The sequence below is a fragment of the Scyliorhinus canicula genome, chromosome 11 (genome assembly GCF_902713615.1).
Source record: "Scyliorhinus canicula chromosome 11, sScyCan1.1, whole genome shotgun sequence".
In the NCBI taxonomy this organism is placed as follows: Eukaryota; Metazoa; Chordata; class Chondrichthyes; order Carcharhiniformes; family Scyliorhinidae; genus Scyliorhinus; species Scyliorhinus canicula.
This window is the reverse complement of record NC_052156.1, coordinates 143,270,359-143,285,276: the sequence shown is the minus strand read 5'-3', so window position 1 is coordinate 143,285,276 and position 14,918 is coordinate 143,270,359. Positions and strand designations below refer to the sequence as shown.

The 14,918-nt window shown below is 43.1% G+C and overlaps 1 protein-coding gene across 10 annotated transcripts in view; it reads right to left on the bottom strand.

Moving 5' to 3' along the window:
• The window catches only part of kmt2e (lysine (K)-specific methyltransferase 2E), a 164,665-nt gene that overhangs the window by 127,826 nt on the left and 21,921 nt on the right, over nt 1-14,918 (bottom strand). For 7 of the 10 annotated variants that reach the window (XR_005462313.1, XM_038811580.1, XM_038811588.1 and 4 more), the window contains exon 1: nt 6,812-6,999. The exons of 1 other annotated variant lie outside the window; for it this stretch is intronic. Coding sequence is in view for 2 of the 9 variants with exons in the window: in XM_038811585.1 (XP_038667513.1) it covers nt 6,812-6,882 (71 nt within the window). In the remaining 7 variants the exon portion in view is untranslated. Of the gene's footprint in view, nt 1-6,811; nt 7,000-14,918 lie in introns of those variants that run through there. 2 more of the 10 variants (XM_038811585.1, XM_038811581.1) reach the window with 1 other exon arrangement.

Here is a 14,918-nt window from a genome sequence, read left to right as displayed (position 1 = left end):
TACCCAAACTGAGCATAAGTGAGCAGGCTATTGCTCACCAAATGCTGCTTGATAGCATTGTTGATGACCCCTTCCATCACTTTACTGATGATTAAGGATAGACTAAAGGCCAGTAATTGGCCAAGTGGTCTTGTCCTGCTTGTGTACAGGACATACTGGGTAAAACTTCCACATTGCTGGGTAGATGCCAGTGTTGATAGGAATGGCTTGGCTCGGGGTGCGGCAAGTTCTGGAGCACAAGTGTTATTGCCGGAATATTCTCAGAGTCCTTAGCATTTGCAGTACCCAGTGCCTTCAGCTGTTTCTTGATATCAAATGGGAGTAAATCGAATTGGCTGAAGATGTGTCTGTGATGATGGGGACCTTTGGAGGAGGCAGAGATGGATCATCCACTTGGCACTTCGGTCTGAAGATTGTAGAAAATGCTTCAGCCTTATCTTTTGCACTGATATACTGGGCTTCCCCCATCATTGAAGGTGGAGATATTTGTGAAGCCACCTCCTCCAGTGAGTTGTTTAATTGTCCACACCATTCACAGCTGGATGTGGTAGAACTGCAAAATTTAGATGATACATTGGCTGTGGAATTGCTTAGCTCACTGCTAGTGCTGCACCTGGCATGCCCTACTGAACTCGTTATTTAACTGCATGGTGGTCATTCCTACCGATACTGTCATGGACAGATGCATATGCAGCAGGTAGGTTGGTGAGATGAGGTCAAGTATGTTTTCCCTTATTGGTTCCCTCACCACAAACCCAGTCTAGCAGCTGTGTCCTTTAGTACTCAACCAGCTTGGTCAGTGGTAGTACTAGCAAGCTATTCTTGGTAATGGACATTGAAATCCCCCCCACCCAGAGTACATTCTGAGCCCCTCGCACCCTCAATGCTTCCTCCAAGTGGTGTTCAACATGGGGGAGCATTGACTCACCAGCTGGGGAGGTATGTTGCAATCAGGAGGTTTCCTTGTCCATATTGACCACATGCCATGAGACCTGGTGGGTCCAGAGTTGATGTTGAGGACTTCCAAAGAAACGCCTCCCAACTAGTCTGAGACAGCTCTCCCAATTTTTGCACAAGTCCCCAGATGTTAGTATGGAGGACTTTGCAGGGTCGACAGGACTGAGTCTGCCGTTGTCATTTGCAGTGCTTAGGTCAGTGCCGGATGGTCTGGCTGGTTTCATTCCTTTGAGTCCTTTTAGTGGTTTGATACAACTAAGTGGCTTGCCAGGCTATTTCAGAGGGTGTTTAAGAGTCAACCACATTGTTGTGAATCTGAAGTCACATGTAGGCCAGTCCAGGTAAGGATGGCAGATTTTGTTCGCCAAAGAGCATTGGTGAACCAGATGGGTTTTAACGACAATCAACAATGGTTTTGTGGTCACCATTAGGCTTTTAATTTTGGATTTAAAACAAATTAAATTCAAATTCCACCATCTTCTGTGGTGATTGAAACTCATGTCCCCAGAGCATTACCCTGGGTCTCTGGAGTACTAGTCCAGCGACAATATCAATAAACCTTTTTAATTGATTGCGCAAATCATTGATCAGGCCAGCTTTTGCTGTCCAACCCTAACTGCACTTACGCTGGCAGGTGGCTATCTTCTTGAACCATTGCAGTCCATGTGAGGCATACACACCCTTGATCCTATTAGGAAGAGAGTTCCAGTTTTTTGACCCAGCAACAGTGGAGGAATGATGATATGGTTCTAAGTCAAGATATTCTGTGGCTTGACGGTGAAGGTGTTCCCATGCATCAGCTTCCTTTGACCCTCTAGATGGCAGGTGCAAGGTTTAGATGCTGATGAAGGAGATTTGATGGGTGCCACCGTGAAGGTGGTGCCAATTAACCAGACTGTTTTGGGGAGATGGTTAGATTCTCTCTTGTTGGAGATGGCCATTGTACAAATGTTATTTGCCATTTATCAGCACAGGCCTGCATATTGTCCAGATCTTGCAGGCATGGAATGTTTCATACTGCAATCATCATCAAAATACCCACTACTGACTTTATGGTGGAAGGAAGGTCGTTATCCCCGTGTCTGCGTGGATCTCACCCCACCACAAAGATGTGCAGGATAGGTGGATTGGCCGAACTAAATTGCCCCTTAATTGGAAAATGTGAAAAATAAAAAGAAAATGGCAGGAAAGTGATGAAGCAGCTCACGCTGGTTGAGCTTTGAATACTTCTCCGAGTAACTCCTGCTCTGATCTAAGATGATTGGCCTCCATAACCCACAACATCTTCCTTTGTGCTACTATGACTCTATGGAGAGTTTGCCATTTTATTACTATTGAGTTCAGCTTCGCTAGGCTCCTTTAATGCCATACTTGGTCAAAAGTTGCCTTGATACCAAGGGCAGTAATGCTCACTTCATCTTTGGAATTTAGCTTCTTTGTTCATGTCTGGAACAAGGTGTAATGAGATTTAGGGCGGAGTGTACGGAAGGGACACAAATTGTGTACTGGTGAGCAGGTTATTGTTGAATAAGTCTGCTTGGTAGATAGTACTTTCAATGACACCTTCCATCACTTTGCTGATGACTGAAAATAGACTGATGGGAGTGGTAATTCGCTGGATTGGGTTTGTCCTTCTTTTGTGGATTGGGCATACCTGGACAACTGCCCACATTATTGGGTAGATGCCAATTTGTAGCTATACTAGAACAGCATGGCTTGGGGTGTGGTTGGTTCTGGAGCCCAAGTGTTCAGTACTCCAGCTGGGACTTCGTCAAGGCCCATAATCTTTTGTTGTACCCAGTGCCTTCAGCCATTTCTTGAAATCACCTGGAGTAAATCGAATTGACCAAAGACTGGCATTTGTGATGCTGGAGAGCTCGAGATGAGGCTGAGATGGACCATCCACTTCGCCTTCAGGCTGAAGATGCCTACAAATGTTTCAGTCTTGTATTTTGCAATAATGTGCTGCCTTCCACCATCATGAAGGATGGGAATCTTTGTGGGGCCTCCTCCTCCTTTCAGTTGTTTTAACTGTTCACCAACATTCAGGATGGCATGTGGCAGGGCAGCAAAGCTTTGATCTGATCCATTTGTTGTTGGATGACATGTTACTTATTTAGCACACATGAAATCCTGTGTTGCAGCTTCACCAGATTTGCACTTCATTTTGAGGTACACCTGGTGTTGCTGCTCCTGGCGTGCTCACTTGCACTCATTGAATGAGGGCTGATCACCTGGCTTCATGTTAACAGTAGAGCAAAGATATACAGGTCATGAGATTAAAGATTCTGGTTCTAGTTAATGAAGGTATTGCAGGAATGTATATGTATTTTCAAAAGATGTTTCATAAAATTTAACAAAATGGATTTGTTAGCAAAATTTAAAAGAATAATAACAGCATGGTTGCAAAACTGATGAAGAGACAGAAAACAGAGGATAGTGGTTGCACACGTTTTTCAGACTAGCCGGATGGTGACTTCCCCAGGGGTCTGCATTTGGTCCATTGCTCGTCTTGATACAAATCAATACAGGACAGAAAATGTCATAGTTTGTAGATGGCATAAAACTTATATATAGAAATGTGGTAAACAGTGAGAAGGATACTGCAAAACTTCAGGAGCACATAGACTGGTGCATAGATATGTAGCAGATAAAGCTAATGCAGAGAAGCCTGAAGTGATGCTTTGGGAAGAAGAATGCAAGTAGCAGCATAAATTAAATGATACAATGGGTTCAGGAACATATATATCTCCAGGGCTTCACACAGAAAACTCTTTGAAGGTGGTAGGAGAAATTGATAAATCTATTAAGAAGCATACATGACGCTTGGTTTATATATAGAAGCATATAGGCTACAATTGCATAGAAGTTATGCTAAATCTTTACAGATCAGAAGTTAGGCATCAGCTGGAGTACTGTGCCCAATTCTGAGCCTCAAATATTAGGAAGAATGTCAATGCCTCAGAGAGGGTGCGGAAAATCTTCACGAGAATAGCCGGAATGTGTGCAACTACTTGGGAAACTGGAATTTTTCCCCTTACAACAGAGTGGCTACAGGAATATTGAATAGTATTGAAAATTATGATGTATTTTGAGAAATAAGGATAAACAGTTTCCACAATATTTCAAGAAGGAACCATTTGTATTTTAGTTTACATCGGCTTATGACACCATTAAATTTTTAAAAAATTATCGCAAATTATTTTTGTAAACAACTTCAGAACAATAGATTTCCCACATGGATGAGGATATGGTAGCATCCCACACATTTGAAAATAGCTTAATAACTTTGATACACCCATGACAGAGGAAATTGCTTCCCATTTGGAATAGCATTATCATTCAAATATTTAAGGGACACACAACGGCTGATCAAATTTATAAACCAAAGATTACATTTCAAATAACTTCAACTGATCATGAAACAACTGGCAAGCCAGCCCACACAAACATCAAGTCATGAGGAAACCACTGCAAACTTTTCTATCAGCTTTATGCAATAAAAGGTAGAGTAATACTGATTGGAATGATACGGTTATACATTTTTTAAAAATCGCTGCATTAGGAAATGTTGGAACGGAAAAAAGTATAACTACATTGATCATTTCTTCCCTTTGTTGGCAGTAATATGCGATTGAACTACTTGCCTTCCTGTCACATGATATACATGCAAATATAAATACAACATGAATCTCGTATGGTAGAATTGACTCGGTGGCAGGCAAAATTAAATTTTACTCTGCATCTAAACAGTGTCATACTTTAATTTGGAATGCAGTACAAGAATTAGAAAATATTTTAAAATTTAGGAGGATAAACAAACAAAATAGATTATTCCTCCATAAAATCTATACTCACTAATTGATTGTGTAGTTCTTCTGCATAGTACTATTCACGACTGCAGAATACAACAGTATGACACTTATACATCTACCCGGCAAATGATGCTTTATTTGCTGCACGTCCTCCCAGGTCAGTATATTCTTCCTAAGATGTGATGCCCAGAGCTGCTCACAATACTGAGGTCTGGTCAGGACTTTATATAGTTGAAACATGACTTCTACCCATTGTATTTTAGTCCTCTAGATATAAAGGCCATCGAACTATTAGCCTTTTTGATTATTTTTTATACATGATCATGACATGTATATACCTGGACCCAGAGATCTCTTCCCATTAGTTCTAGCTCTTCTACCCATTTAGAACGTAGCTCTTCTATCCATTTAGAACGTACTGTGATTTAGGTCCAAAATGGATAACCTCACATTTGCCCCATAATATAATCCATATGTCACACTGTCATAATTCCTTAATCAATCAAAGTTATTTTACCCTTCCATTTACACTGCTTACAATCCTGATTATTTTTGTGTTTGTTTGCAAATTTGGATATGTGTTTTTTTAATGTCTTCATCTGGATCATTAATAAATATAGTACATAGATAAAATTAGATAAAACTGCAACAGATAAACTTAAGGGACACCACTAATCACATCCTGTCAATTAGAATCTGCCCATTATTCTTCCTGTCTCCTGTCCCACAGCAAATTTCCTAACTAGGTCAATAACTTGCCTTCAATTCCATGGGCTTTAACTTTAGCTAACAATTATGAGGGACTTTATCAAATGTTTTTTCTAAATCCATAAATGTAGGATCCATTGATAGACCCCTGTTCTGTACCTGAGGGTGTGGAAAAACATAATTTACCATCCTAACATCAAAAATGTTTTGGTGTTGTGAGATCACATTCTCTCACAGACCTGGCTGTTTCAGTCTACAGAACAGACCACTCAACTACAACAGGGTGGTGTGTGTGTTAGTGTTGGTGCAGATGTGTGTCTCAGAAGCTAAATGGTTGAGAACCCATGGACCGCACAATCATCCAGGCCTCTAAAACATGACCCCCCACCACCCTCAACGTGTGCTGAAAGTGATCTCAGTAAGTTCACGTGATTGCACTGGTCCCATTCTGCGGTTATTAATCATATCCAGAACTCAATGATAACTAGTAGGGGAGAGTTGATGCTTGATGAAACATTTGGTGAATATGGTTTAAATCCCAAAGAATAGACAGCTCCTTGTAAAGCTCCAAAGAATAGGTGCAGAACTCAATGGTAGGAATTTCAATTGATAGATACTTGGAAAGAAGGCAAGTTTCTTGATTGGTCAGAGTCCTCTTGACCAAACTTTATATCACAGGCATGAAGACCTCAATTTTAACACCCTTCACCAGCAAGAATGATGCATTAGAAGGGTTTACATTAGATCGTGTCAACTTGCCGTCGAGGCCACTCCATTCCTGAAGGATACCATTGAACCGTTGCCGATTTTCAAGACGGTCAAGCTCCTCCCATGATCTGATTACAATATTAGACCACAAGGGCACCTGAACAAAATGTCTGCAGCCTGACAGCAGAACCATGGTGCTAGAAATTGACTAGCCAAAAGAGGCCATAGTTTAATATTTAATTTTCTCACAACTCAAGTGCCATGAGAAGCAGAAATGCTTCCCTTATGATCCACAAGGACTTTGTGGCTACTCAGCCTCATCAATTTCCCATCTCCATAGCAAATGTGAGAGCATCTGACAGGAGTCACCAGCGACACAGAAAATATCTGGCATAAAAACTGACACACCGAATAAATAATTAAAATTGATTTGTTGCAGAAACTTAAAACAAAGAACCTTTCTTAAAAAAAAACAAAACCTGCTTTTCACAGTACAACACGATGTATTTTCTACAGGCCAGTTAAACAAACATAAACTGTGGGTTAATAATGCTAACTTGATTGTGGGAATGTAGCATTCTCAAAAATAAAAAAGTATATGTATCAACCATAACATCTCTTACTCTGAGCCAGCAGCCATTTCCAAATAGGAGGTCTCCGTTGTGTCAAACCCTATTGGGAACACTATGCTCATGACGTTCGCTGTTGATAAAACCGACTTCTACGGAGTCCTATACATTGGCATCCAAAACACTGGGGCATGCCAGCCACAGTGCTCATTGCAAACATCTAAGTGCATCCACAAAACCTGCAAAATAACCACAAAAGATATTAAAACTAGATAGCATTTTCATTACGTTTAAAAACTTGTACACAGATCATAAGACAAATAATTCATTATTGCACCACCTATTATGATAAAATCGCCTTAAATACATAATATAGTTAAAAAAAGGAGCCAATATATTGTCCCTTCGTTCCTGGGGCCTAGGATCAACCCAGTTCCAGCCAATGGTATGAAAATCTTTCCCAATTTAATGGTCCTTTCTGAAATGATATGTCTGACTTTACAAAGTTAACTGGGGTTGCAGTTATACTTAAAGGTCCTTGTAGCAATAAAATGAGTCCCCAGTTTAGACACAGTATCTTTTCCTGGGAAAAGTACATAGATTCATAGAATTTACAGTGAAGAAGGAGGCCATTCGGCCCATCGAGTCTGCACCGGCTCTTGGAAAGAGCACCCTACCCAAGCCCATACCTCCCCCCCCTATCCCAATAACCCAGTAACCCCACCTAACACTAAGGGCAATTTGGACCCCAAGGGCAATTTATCCCGGCCAATCCACCTAACCTGCACATCTTTGGACCGTGGGAGGAAACCGGAGCACCCGGAGGAAACCCACGCACACACGGGGAGGAGGTGCAGACTCCACACAGTGATCCAAGCCGGAATCGAACCTGGGACCCTGGAGCTGTGAAGCGATTGTGCTATCCACAATGCTACCGTGCTGCCCAGACAGCACAGGTAAATGTAGAGCAAAGTTGTTTGTACTCTTTACCAAAAAGTGTGCCTAATTCCCAGACTTGGGAGCATATGGTTCGACACAAAATGTGAAATTTCCTTTTTCCATCAATCATTATATAATTTAGGACCCCCATTGGATGGATGATCCTACTTGACGCAATTAACATCTTAAAACTGTCCACAATTCAACACAAATTGACCATGCCACTAAGAAAGGAGTTAAACTTATACGATAATAAAATGGTGGAATATTCCAATCCCACGCAATTGTTTCTAACAAATTTCCCTGCTTTTGCAGGATAAAATCTAGTTGCAATACAGACTGAAACAACAGTACACAGTATAAACATATTTTGGAATCAAGAGAGCATGTTAGGTTCTTCAAAATACTGTCATAGGATTTTTGATGCAGATCTATGGACATAGCACGCCATTTTCCATGCAGATCTATGAAAAGTGCAGACCATTTTCCAAGGCTCATATCTGAATTATTCTTGAGAAATTATACTTTCTAATGATGTGCTTGGCAGTATATAGGAAGTCCTTTTTTGAAATCACAATCTCCTGTATTCAAATTTGCTGAAACATGAAAAAAGGTTTCCCAAAAGTTTTTAAATAGTTAGCATTTATCTTGGATGGGGATATAAAATAAAGCTTTGTGGGTGGCGCTTAGCAATAAAAAGGGGACAGCCACGTTGCTAGGTGTTTATTATAGACCGCCAGATAGTCAGCGGGAAATTGAGGAGCAAATATGTACGCAATTCGCAAAGGTGTTTAAAAACAATAGGGTAATTATATTAGGTGATTTCAACATTCCCAAAATTAATTGGGATAGTCATCGTGTTAAGGGCTTAGATGGAGTGAAGGTCTTAAAATGTATATAGGAGATGTTTTTCGCTCAATATGTAGAGAAACCAACAAGGGACATCACACACTGGACCGTATTCTGGGGAATGAAGCCGGACAGGTGGTTGATGTGTTGGTGGGGGTGCATCTTGGTGATAATGACCACAACGTGGTACAATTTAAACTTGTAAAGGACAATGAAATAGACAAGTTGTAAAAAAAAAAGGTTTTGGGTCGGGGGGGTTCGTAAAGTAAGGCAGGATTTGCCCAAGGTAGACTGGAAAGAGTCACTTGTGGGGAAATCAAGAGAAGAGTATTGGGGGGGGGGGGTTTAAAAAGGAAATGAAGAGGGTACAGACCCAACATGTTCCCTCTAGCGTTATAGAAAGGAGTAACAAGCCCCAGAGAACCATGGATGACCAGACAAATTCAGGCTATGATGAGATGGAAAAGAGAGGCTTTTGGTAAGTACAAGGGGAGCAAAGAGCAACTGAGGCATCAGTGGAGTACAGAAAGTGCAGCATGGAACTTAATAAATCAATTAGGAGAGCAAAGAGGGGATCCAAGAAAGCTCTGGCTGGGAAAGTAGGGAAAATCCCTAGATAGAACATAGAACTATACAGCACAGTACAGGCCCTTCAGCCCACGATGTTGTGCCAAACTAGTCTGAAACTAAGATCAAATCAACCTACTCCCAATCATTCTAGCGCACTCCATATGCCTATCCAATAACCGCTTGAAAGTTCCTCAAGTGTCCGACTCCACTACCATAGCTGGAAGTGCGTTCCACACCCCAACCACTCTGTGAGTAAAGAACCTACCTCTGACATCCCTCCTGTATCTTCCACCATGAACCTTATAGTTATGCCCCCTTGTAACAGCGGCATCCACCCAAGGAAAAAGTCGCTGAACGTCCACTCTATCCATCCCTCTCATCATCTTATCATAGAATTTACAGTGCAGAAGGAGGCCATTCAGCCCATCAAGTCTGCACAGGCACTTGGAAAGAGCACCCTACCCAAGTTCAACACATCCACCCTATCCCAATAACCCAGTAACCCCACCCAACACTAAGGGCAATTTTGGACACTAAGGGCAATTTAGCATGGCCAATCCACCTAACCTGCACATCTTTGGAACCTCTATTAAGTCACCTCTCATCCTCCTTCGCTACAATGAGAAAAGCCCTAGCTCCCTCAACCTTTCCTCATAAGACCTACCCTCCAATCCAGGCAGGATCCTGATAAATCTCCTTTGCACCCTTTCCAATGCTTCCACATCCTTCCTATAATGAGGTGACCAGAACTGCAAATGTGGTCTAACCAAGGTCTTGTACAGTTGCAGCATAACCTCACGGCTCTTAAACTCAATCCCCCTGTTAATAAATGCTAACACACTATAGGCTTTCTTCACGGCTCTATCCATTTGGGTGGCAATTTTCAGAAATCTATGGACATGAACTCCAAGAGGGTGGATACGTGGGTTTGAGTAGGGTGATCATTGTTCGGCCCAACATTGAGGGCCAAAGGGCCTGTTCTGTGCTGTACTGTTCTATGATCTCTCTGCTCCTCCACATTCTTCAGAACCCTGCCGTTAACCCCGTAATCTGCATTCAAATCTGTCCTAACAAAAATGAATCACCTCATACTTATCAGGGTTAAACTCCAATTGACACTTTTCAGCCCAGCTATGCATCCTATCAATGTCTCTTTGCAGCCTACAACAGCCCTCCAAATTATCCACTACTCCACCAATCTTGGTGTCATCAGCAAATTTACTGACCCAACCTTCAACTCCATCGTCCAAGTCATTGATAAAAATCACAAATAGCAGAGGACCCTGCACTGACCCCTGTGGTACACCGCTGGTGACTGGGCTCCAGGATGAAAATTTACTATCTACCACCACCCTCTGTCTTCTATGTGATAGCCAGTTACTGATCCAATCGGCCAAATTTCCCTCTATGCCATACCTCCTTACTTTCTGCATGAGCCGACCATGGGGCACCTTATCAAACGCCTTACTAAAATCCATGTATACAACAGCAACTGCTCTACCTTCATCTATGTACTTAGTTACCTCCTCAAAGAAAACAATCAAACTTGTGAGGCAAGACTTACCCCTCACAACTCTGTGCTGACTATCCTGGATTAAGCTGCATCTTTCCAAATGATCATGAATCCTATCCCTCAGGACCCTTTCCAATAATTTACCCATGACCGAAGTGAGACTAACCAGCCTATAATTCCCAGGGTTATACCTATTCCCTTTCTTGAACAAGGGGACAACATTCGCCTCTCTCGTCTTCTGGCACTATTCCTGTAGACAGTGAGGACATAAAGATCAAAGCCAAAGGCTCTGCAATCTCATCCCTCGCCTCCTAAAGAATCCTAGGATATATCCCATCAGGCCCAGGGGACTTATCTATCCTCGGGCTTCTCAAAATTTCGAACACATCTTCCTTCCAAATATCTACCTCCTCCAGCCTGTATTGCACTATCCTCCTCAACAACATGGTCCCTCTCCTTTGTGAACACTGAAGAAAAGTATTCATTTAGGGCCTCTCCCATATCTTCAGACTCCATGCACACGTTCCCACTACTGTCCTTGACTGGCCCTAACTTCACCTTGGTCATTCTTTTATTCCTCACATAAGTGGAAAAAGCCTTGGGGTTTTCCTTGATCCTACCCGCCAAGGACTTCTCATGCCCCCTACTAGCTCTCCTAAGCCCTTTCTTGAGCTCCTTCCTAGCTATCTTGTATCCCTCAAGTGCCCTAACTGAACCGTGTTTTCTCATCCTTACATAAGCCCCCTTATTCCTCTTAACAAGACATTCAACCTCTTTTGTAGACCATGGTTCCCTCACTCGACCATTTCCTCCCTGCTTGACAGGGACATACATATCAAGGACACGCAGTATTTGCTCCTTGAAGAAGCTCCACATCTCAATTGTTCCTATTAGGGGCAGCACGGTAGCATGGTGGTTAGCATAAATGCTTCACAGCTCCAGGGTCCCAGGTTTGATTCCCGGCTGGGTCACTGTCTGTGTGGAGTCTGCACGTCCTCCCAGTGTGTGCGTGGGTTTCCTCCGGGTGCTCCGGTTACCTCCCACAGTCCAAAGATGTGCAGGTTAGGTGGATTGGCCATGCTAAATTGCCCGTAGTGTAAGGTTAATGGGGGGATTGTTGGGTTACGGGTATAGGGTGGATACGTGGGTTTGAGTAGGGTGATCATTGCTCGGCACAACATCGAGGGCCGAAGGGCCTGTTCTGTGCTGTACTGTTCTATGTTCTATTCCTGACAGTTCCTGTTTCCATCTTATGCTCCCCAATTCTTGCCTAATCGCATCGTAATTACCCTTCCCCCAGTTATAAACCTTGCCCTGCCGTATGTTCCTATCCCTCTCCATTGCCATAGTGAAAGTCATCGAATTGTGGTCATTATCTCCAAAGTGCTCTCCCACAACCAAATCTAACACTTTGCCCAGTTCATTACCCAGTACCAAATCCAATGTGCCCCGCCTCTTGTCGGTCTATCCACATATTGTGTGAGGAAACCCTCCTGCACACACTGAATAAAAACAGCCCCATCCAAAATATTCGAATTATAGTGGTTCCAATCAATACTTGGAAAGTTAAAGTCACCCCTGACAACTACCCTGTGACTACCGCACCGATCCAAAATCTGCATTGCAATCTTTTCCCCCACATCTCTGTTACTGTTTGGGGGCCTATAGAAAACTCCTAACAAAGTGATTGCTCCTTACTGTTCCTATTTCTAACTTTAGCCCACACTACCTCAGTAGACAGATCCTCCTCAAACTGCCTTTCTGCAGCCAACGTACTGTCCTTGATTAACAATGCTACTCCTCCACCTCTTTTACGACCTTCCCTAATCTTACTGAAACATCTGAACCCCGGAACCTCCAACAACTATTCCTGCCCCTGTTCTATCCACATCTCCGGAATGGCCACAACATCGTAGTCCCAGGTACCAATCCATGCTTCCAGCTCACCAACCTTATTCCTGATGCTCCTCGCATTGAAGTAGACACACTTCAAACCACCTGCAGGCCTACTCTTGTGACCTTGGTACCTTCCTCAGTACTGCACTACCCTCAACTTCCTGAACTCCAGCAACACTATCCCGTGGACTACAAATCAGTTTCCCATCACTCTGCCAAATTAGTTTAAACCTCCCCAAAGAGCTGGTAGCAAATTTCCCTCCCAGGATATTGGTGTCCCCTTGGTTCAGATATAAGTTATAAATATTCTGTAAGTATATCAATGGGAAGAGGATAACCAGAGAAAGAGTAAGGCACATTAGGGACCACGGGGAAAATCTGTGAGAGGAGCCAGAGGACATGGAACAAATACTTTACATCTTTCTTCACCCAAGGGAATGAGGTGGTAAATATGGAACTCAGGGAGATTAACTGTGAGGCTTTTGAGCAAATTGTCATAGGGAGTGACATGGTATTGGAGGTGTTGGCAGGCTTAAAAGTGGACAGGTCCAGATAAATTGTGTCCCAGGATGCCTTGGGAGGTGATTGCAGTTGCTTTGACCAAAATTTGACCAGATTGTAGAGTTAAGCCAGGGAACTCCAGATTAATAGGGAACTCCAGACTAGTGAGTCTCATGTGAGTGGTAGGGAAATTATTGGAGAATGTTCTGAATTAGAGAATCTATCTCCACTTGGAGAGGCAAGGTTTGATCAGGAATAGTCAGCAAGGCTTTGTCAGAGGGAGGTCATGTCTAACAAATTTGAATTTTTTGAACATGTGACATGGGATGTAAATGACAGTCGTGCAGTTGATGTAGTTTACATGGATTTCAGTAAAGCCTTTGACAAGGTCCCACATGGGAGACTTATAAAGAAGGCAATGCACATAGGATACAGGATAACTTGCGAAGGTGGATTCAAAATTAGCTTAGCTGTAGGAGAGAGGGTGATGACAGACGGCTGCTTTAGTGACTGGAAGCCAGTGTCCAGGGGTGTACCACAGGAATCTGTGCTGGATTCCCTAATGTTTGTTATTTATATAAACAATATGGATGACTATGTGGGGGTAGGATCAGTAAGTTTGCAGATGACACAAAGATTGACTGGGTGGTTAACAGTGAGGTTGAGTGTCTTGGGTTACAGGAAGATATAGATGGGATGGACAAATGGGCAGAAAAGTGGCAGATGGAACTTAACCCTGAAAAGTGTGAGGTGATACACTTTGGAAGGAGTAATGCAACAAGGAAGTATTCAATGAATGACCTGACACTGGGGAGTTCTGAGGAACAAAGGGATCTTGGAGTGTTTGCCATAGATCTCTGAAGACAGAAGGCCAGGTTAATAGGGTGGTGAAAAAGGTATATGGGACACTTGCCGTTATCAATCGAGGCATAGATTACAAAGGCAGGGAGGTGATGTTGGAGTTGTATTGAACTTTGGTGAGGTTACAGCTGGAGAAATGTGTGCAATTCTGGTTGCTACATCATAGGAAGGATGTGATTGCACTGGAGGGAGTGCAGAGGCGATTCACCAGGATGTTGACTGGGATGGAACATTTAACTTACTTATGAAAAGAGGCTGGATAGGCTTGGGTTGTTTTTACTGGAACAGAGAAGACGGAGGGGCGACCTGATTGAGGTGTACAAGATGATGAGGGGCATGGATAGGGTGGATAGGGAGCAGCTCTTCCCCTTAGTTGAAGGGTCAGTTACGGGGGGGGGACACAAGTTCAAGGTGAGGGACGGAGATTTAAGGGAGATTTGAAGAAAACTTTTTTACCCAGAAGGCGGGTCACTGTCTGTGTGGAGTCTGCACGTCCTCCCCGTGTGTGCGTGGGTTTCCTCCGGGTGCTCCGGTTTCCTCCCACAGTCCAAAGATGTGCGGGTTAGGTGGATTGGCCATGCTAAATTGCCCGTAGTGTCCTAATAGTAAGGTTAAGGGGGGAGTTGTTGGGTTACAGGTATAGGGTGGATGCATGGGTTTGGGTAGGGTGATCATTGCTCGGCACAACATCGAGGGCCGAAGGGCCTGTTCTGTGCTGTACTGTTCTATGTTCTAAGGCGGTGACGGTCTGGATTGCACTGCCTGGGATGGTAGCAGAGGTGGGTTGCCTCACATCCTTTAAAAAGTACATGGATGAGCTCTTGACATGTCATAACATTCAAGGCTATGGGCCAAGTGCTGGCAAATGGGATTAGGTGGACAGGTCAGGTGTTTTTCATGCGTTGGTGCAGACTCGATGGGCCGAACTATATTATTCTGTGAACTTCTACACTGGTCCTTTCCACCTCTTATATGCCCTTTCGAGGAAAAAAACTACGGAAACATTTCTTGTAAGTTTCTAAGAGAACAGCA